A 6,935-nucleotide genomic window follows, 5' to 3' on the forward strand; every position below is an offset into this window, starting at 1 on the left:
GAAACTAAAATAATTTTGTTGTAACCTAAAACTATGTTTAACACACTGCTTAAGAGAATTAATACAGCATTACCTTCTAACACAACACATATATTAATTTCAATATTTGTGAAAGGCCAGTCATAAAATACACATTTTTCACACATAGATGGTCCAATGCCCTTCTGGAATTCCAGAAGAGACAGACAGCGCTCGGCAGGGGTCAGGGAAGGGAAAGGAGAGGTTGAGGGAATGATCAGGTATTGAAATTAAATCCCAGTATTGCTGGATAGAATGTGCCTGGGCTGGTCTGGCTCTTGCTGCTTGACCAAGGGTGGCAGCTGTGGTGGTTTCACCTCAGAGACCCCTTTGGCTGGCTGGATGTTGCAGCTGGGTGCTTGGGACAGCTCCAGGCATGCAGGAGCTCAGGTTTACCTGTGGTGGGAAGGCTTTAGGCGAGGTGAAGGACAAAGGAGTCGGTTCTGCTGGAGGATTGCAATCCAGAACTTTATTCCTGGCACACAGGGCTCTGAATGCAGCAACAGCTCCAACAGAACAAGGGAACCGTGTGGTTGCTGTTCCTTTTAACCCCAGGGAGAGGGGGAGGAAAGGGGTAGGGAGCCACCAACCAGGTAAGGGTGGGGAAATCTCAGGGGACAAATGACACCTGGATAGCCCAATGTCCCCAGGGCTGAGAGGCGTCTTTAGAACTCTGCCAATCACACGATGCCCTTGCTGGGCAAGCAAGGGGGCAAGGGGAAGGCGAAGGGAGAGATTGTTGGCACAGCCGTGGGAGGAGCTGGGATAGCTGAAACAGGCCATTACATGGCACTGCAACAGTCAGGGGAGGGACCTGAGCTTCTGAGGTAAACGCCAGCACAGCACCTCCCCCTGTGTGTCCCCACAGTTGTGTACCACCACGGCAACAGCGCCACGGGCGGGCACTACACCACGGACGTGTTCCAGATCGGCCTCAACGGGTGGCTGCGCATCGACGACCAGGCCGTGAGGGTCATCCACCACTCGCAGGTGGTCAAGGCGGCCCTGGAGCGCACGGCCTACCTCCTGTACTACCGCCAGGTGGACCTGCTGTGACCCCACCTCCCCGCCCCGTAGAACGCCAACATCACTAACTTTTTCTCCTGTAAATGCTCTTTTGAGTGAAATTGTTTTTGTTTTTGTTTTTGTTTTTTTCCTGTTTTTCCCCCCCCTTTTTATTCTTTTTTTTTTTTTTTTTTTGGTCCCCTTGCAGCTATGGGATAGAGTGCTAAAGGAAGCTGCCGTTTGTGCACAACATGGTTTGTGTTGACTTTTTTGACTTTGCAGAATGAAGTCGCTCGGTTGGAAGCCTCGTGAATCACAAAAAATATGAAAAAAAAAGAAATAAAGTTCATCCGAGTTAATGCTGAATCCTAAGATAATAAAAAAAAAGGGGATTTGCATTGAATTCCCACTTTCTAATTGCGTAGTAGAAGAAAACCCTGCACCAGCAACAGAACTTGTAGATTTCTGTGAAAATGTTTTATCTTTACTTCAGTAAAAAAAGAAAAAAAAAATTAAAAAAAAAAAAATAAAAAGCTCTCTCTGCTTCCCCAATAGTTTTTTGATAAGTGGTAAAATATGAGCCGATGTGTATGAGATGGAAATGGTCCTTTGTGCTTCAAAACATGTACAAACTGCAGAGTTGCTGGTTCCTGATAGGAAGACACATTTTAATAATTGTGCGATGAGAAACTGCTTAAGTACACATTGCAGATCAAATATTTGGAGTTAAGATGTTAGTCTATATAGATGGGTGATTGTAACTTTATTGCTATTAAGAAATTTCAAACTGCATTTATGCTTCTGTGTACATGAAATTAAGAAAATGGGCAAAATAATTAAGATTGATATTTCTTTAAGTCTGCTTTGTTTAATTTTGCTGTCTGCTCTCCTATAATGTTGAGTTCCTAATTGTACACAGTTTAGTGATACCTAGAAGTATAAAGTTGTCGCCCATCAATAAAAGTCACAAAGTTGGTTTAAGGTGTGTGTGTGTGTGGGTTTTGTTTTTCCTCAGGTGTGAATCCTGCCCTTGGAAACTCCAAAGGTTTCTGTGTAGCACTTCTGAAGGTGTAGGGAGCCTTCTCCAAATGAAGTGGAGATGATTTTTCTTTGCTTTTACAGCTTTTTGAAACTTCAGAAATGTTCCTGTTTTGCATTCAGGTGGAACTGAACTTGGAGGGGAGAGGGAAAGGGATGTGGTGGTCCCAGGGCTGAGCACTGAGCAGCCAGGAGGGGATGGAATTCCTTCTGTGTCCTCCTGGAACCCCTGCACTGTTATTTCTGAAGCAGATGATGTTTTGTTTGTCTCTTTGTCAGCCAGCTGACATTGCCCTGGAGAACTTGTGGTAAAAATATTTCCTTGATCAGCTTCCTGATTTCTTTAAAATCTCCTATACATGATTTAATTCTCTGATGACCGTGGTGTTTTATCCTTATTTCATCATGGGATGGTGGAGGCTCCCTGGCTTGTCCTGACCCTTCTGCCCAGAGCTCTGGCTGCAGGAAGGAGCATCCTCCCAACCCCAAGGCTCTTTGGGCTGCTCCTGCTCTGCTGAATTACTTTAATGATGCTCTGGCATTGTTTTGGATGTCCAAATGTATTGTTATGGTTTTGCTGCTCATGCTATACTAGGTTTTTCTTATTTACAGGTGGTGACTGCTCGTGTTTTGGTGACATTCCACCAATTTCAAAACAATTTTCTGTGTAAAGCTCACTTGGATTTTGGCTGTTTGCAGGGAAAACCTCAGCTCCTGGAGCTGAGCCTGCTGGAGGATTGGTGCTCCCATCTCTGTGATGGGGAATTGCCCCAGAGCCTCACTGGTGAGAAATGGAAATCTTGGGGGATTGGGAGGTTGTTCCAAAAAAGAAAGAAACCAGGTTTTGAACTTATTGTTCTGTGCTGGTTATTATTCACATCCTGTTTCTGGAACCTGGTTAAAGTGGTTTTCTTTCAGCAAAAATCCTGGTTTTAATTAGTCCTGTACCTGTATTGGGTATTTAATTAGCTCTATCCCCAGTGCATTGTGAAAAAGTGCATTTCTGATAGTGCAGCTTAACCTGAACAGTGCAGAGAAAACTGATCACTAATTAATATATTACTTAATAGAGATTACATATATTACCATTTTAAGAAATGACAATGAGTCATTGCCAGTTTAAAAATCAAGTGTTGAAATTGTCTCAGTATGAATTGACGTTGTCTCAGTGTCACTTAAAAGTGATTTTTTGCATTTTTTACTGAGGATATTACAAATGTATTTGTCACTAAAGTCATTCTTCTGCAGTGTATTAAAAAGGAAATAAAAGTATGTGGCAACAGTGATGTAGACACACAGCCACAAATTTTATTTTCTGTAGTAACTCCCTCCATTGTTGCAAAACAAGAGCTTGCAGCTTTTGATCATTTGCTCTGATTATGTAAAACAAAAACCCCAACAGCCTCTGATACACTAAATCCAGTGGTTGTTTGCTGAAGTTCAGACCAGATTTTGAGAAATGTTTGGGATTTTTTTCTTAATGCACAACAAGTCCTGAAATTTCCAAAATGAGAAACTGGATGTGCAGCTCCAAAGGGCTGTGGGGAAAACCTTGTGCCATGAGGGAGATGTGCAGGGGAAGGCATGGATGGGCTGGGGGAGGAGAGTTAATAAAGCCATGAGGTGTTTGGGGTGGGGGAAGGTGTTTTAAGTAGAAAACTGCTGTTTTCCACAATATCCTCTGGAGATGGTGTCCCTCAGGGCTGGGCTGGGCCAGGGCTGCTGTCAGGATGGGTCCTGAGCTGTCAGCAGAGTTTATCTTTATAAATGTGCTCTGAATCTGCTGCTTTTCACTAGGAATGAAGAGGGAGCCTTGGGATGTGTAGGGGATGTTCCCAACATGCTGGAGATTTGTGCAGCTGGGGGTTGATTTCAGGCTGTCTTAATGACCCAGAGGATTTTTTTGAAATCATTTCTATTGGTGAATAACCAGATGTGGTGGCTGCAGAGCTTGTGGTAGCAGTTCAGCTTCTGCTCTGGGGTGACATCTCCAAAGGTGGGTGCTGGGTTCAGGGTCCTGAACTGTTCCAGTCTGCAGATGTGACCAGGGAACCTGTGGGAACAAGGTGAGTGGTTTTCATGGAATCCCAGACTGATTTGGGTTGGAAAGGACCTTAAAACTCATCTTGTCCCAGCCCCTGCCATGGGCAGGGCCACCTTCCACCAGGCCAGTTTGCTCCAAGCCCTGTCCAACCTTGCCCTAAGCCCCTCCAGGGCTGGGGCAGCCACAGCTGCTCTGGACAGCCTGTGCCTCACCACCTTCATAGAAAAGGATTTTGTGCATTTCAGTTCATATTTTACTTGTACTTTGTGCAGTCAGCGGTGCCCCCTAAATTTTCTTAAATTGCTGCAGCTCTCGTTCTTACTTCATTGTTTTACATGGAGAGATTTATGGGGAGTTGTTTTCTTGCTCGTCATCAGCTGCTGAAGCATTTGGGGGAATATTCTTGAGTATGAGAAGGTGGAGAAGCTGCAGATGGACCCGGGTGGTCAGTCCAGGCTACCCCAAAACAGGAGAGCAGCAAGAAAGAACAAACAGGGGGCTCACAGTGCCAAGTAATAATTATGTATGGGAATAAATCCATCAATGCCTGGATTTCCCTCCTGTGATTTGGATCCCCACACTGTTAATTCATCTGCTGGAGTAGCATGGTCAAGAGAGGGGCATCTCCACCCTGCTGGGGTGGTGGATGTGGCACGGATTCCTTGGCTCCCTCAGGTAAGGACAGCCCAGGCAGGAGGGGGATGTGAGCAGGCAGCAAATGGGGGGTGGGTGATTCCCCCAAACCTGAGCCTGGTGCCCAGCCCAGGGGGTGAATCCTCCAAACCTGAGCCTGGTGCCCAGCCCAGGGGGTGAATCCTCCAAACCTGAGCCTGGTGCCCAGCCCAGGGGCTGCTGCTCCCCCTGTGCTGTCACAAGCTCCTGCCCATCCCTGCTGCCACCTCACCCTGTTCATCCCCTGTGCTCTGGAGGAGTCCAACCAGGGGATCCCCTGCAGCTCTGTGCCTCTCACCCTGCCCTGCTTTGGGGCCATTCCTGCTGAGCTGTGTTTGAGTGGGAAATAAAGGAGCATTAATTCCAGTGGAGATCAAGACTCTCTGTCTGCCTGGTCAATTAGGAGGGCATAGGGAAATCTGTGTCTCTTCCCATTCATTGGCTATTACATTAAAACTCTCTCTGCTAATATATACTTATATATGCAGCCTGCTTTATGTGGCTTTTACCACATATGAAATGGAGACGTTATAATCAAGGCAGTAATAAGGAGGAATGATTAAAAGTAACTTCTGATTGTTTTGGCTTTGGTGGAACATATGACCCCAAGCTGCTGACTCAAGACAAAATGAGGTGGGTAAAAAATTCTTGTTCCAGGCTGTGCTCATCCATGAGCACAACCAGGCCCTGTGTGTGTCTTGTACAGTGAAACCATCCTGGTGTATATTAAAAAAATAAATTAAAAAATCAAATCTTTGTAAAGCAGCCAGGTTGATGGAGCAATCAGACAGCCCTAACCATCCTACAGGGATTCATTTCCCATAGGGATGTTTGTGGAGATTACAAAATACCAGATTCCTCTGAGGTCTGGAAATTATTTGTCCGTCGGTATGTGAGATATAAAATGAGTTAATTCAGCTTTATGGTAATTGGAGTGAGCGGCACCTTCTGAGGGCTGTGAGTCAGGGCTGGGAGCTGCCTGGTTTCGGGGTGGCAGCCTGTGTGGGGGCACCAGGGTTCACTATGTTGGGGTGAAACTCACTGTGTTTTGGGGAAATTAGGAACTGGGGGGGCATCTTGCAGCATCTTTCAGCTAATTAAATCAGTCTAGAGCAAACTCACTGATCCGGAGGGAATCAGAAGGGTTCATTCACTGTGTTGGGGTGAAATTCACTGTGTTTTGGGGAAATTAGGAACTGGGGGGGCTGCAGCACCTTTTAGATAATTAAATAATCCTACAGCAAACTCACTGATCCAGAGGGAATCAAAAGAGCAAGGGGAAAAAAAGAAAAAATAAGAGTATACAGTGATTTTACAGTAAAGCAGTGCAGAACCTTCTGTCAGCCCAGTCCTGGGTGGTCTTTGAGTTGCCTGTGTTGGTGTCAAAATCTGAGCTTTTTTTGGGAGCAAAGTGCACTGAACAGCTCCTGGCAGGGCAGAAGTGCCAGGTCCAGCTGCTGGACCACGTGTTGCTGGTTCCCATACACAGTTTGTTTGGAGGTAAATAGAAACTCTTTGTAAATACAGCTGGGATGGGAGGGTGTGGGCAGGGGAAGAGCAGCCAGAGGGGCTGGTGTGGCTGCACCAGGCTGTGGGACTGGGGCTGGCTGGTGAGGACTGGCTGCCCAGCTCAGCTTGGAACGGTCTGGAAGATGCAACCCCAGTGGTGACAATCTGTTCCTGCTTGAAAAATCCTCAGGGAAATGGTGTCAGAGATGGAATCAGCCTCAGTGCTGACTTCAGAGGGTTCTTTCTTTGCTCAGAGCAGTGCTGCTCTCCCAGCTGCCAATATTTGCTGCTCTGCTCCTGCTCTGCTGAACGAGTTTGATAAATGTCCCTCTGCTTTCTGAGCGCTGCTGGGTTTGAACAAACCTCTGGGAATATCTTGTAAACTCCCTCCTAGTAAACAGTAAATAAAAGTGCTTGGTGTTTTGCCTGAAGGAAGAAATAAATATTGACTGCTTAGAAGAATAGAAGGACTTTTTTTTTTCCCCCAAAAGAACTTTGGAAAGAGGACAAGGCAGCGCGTTTGGGAAAATCAGAGCTGCTTTTCTTGGATGTGGCAGCTCCCAGGAGACGGGTGCTCCCCTGGCTCTGTGCTGGGTGTGGCTGGTGTCCCTCCTCAGGGGACATCCCGGGTTTGTGCTGATCCTGCTGG

General features: G+C 46.3%; 1 protein-coding gene across 1 annotated transcript in view; it reads left to right on the plus strand.

Annotated features, from left to right (window-relative positions):
* Positions 1-2,004, plus strand: part of USP10 (ubiquitin specific peptidase 10) — a 51,427-nt gene extending 49,423 nt beyond the window's left edge. The window contains exon 14 of the mRNA XM_058813367.1: positions 887-2,004. Coding sequence (XP_058669350.1) covers positions 887-1,074 — 188 coding nt within the window. The 3' untranslated portion in view covers positions 1,075-2,004. The remainder of the gene's footprint in view (positions 1-886) is intronic.
* Positions 2,005-6,935: the final 4,931 nt, after the last annotated feature.

Source organism: Ammospiza caudacuta, chromosome 13 (genome assembly GCF_027887145.1).
Source record: "Ammospiza caudacuta isolate bAmmCau1 chromosome 13, bAmmCau1.pri, whole genome shotgun sequence".
NCBI lineage: Eukaryota > Metazoa > Chordata > Aves > Passeriformes > Passerellidae > Ammospiza > Ammospiza caudacuta.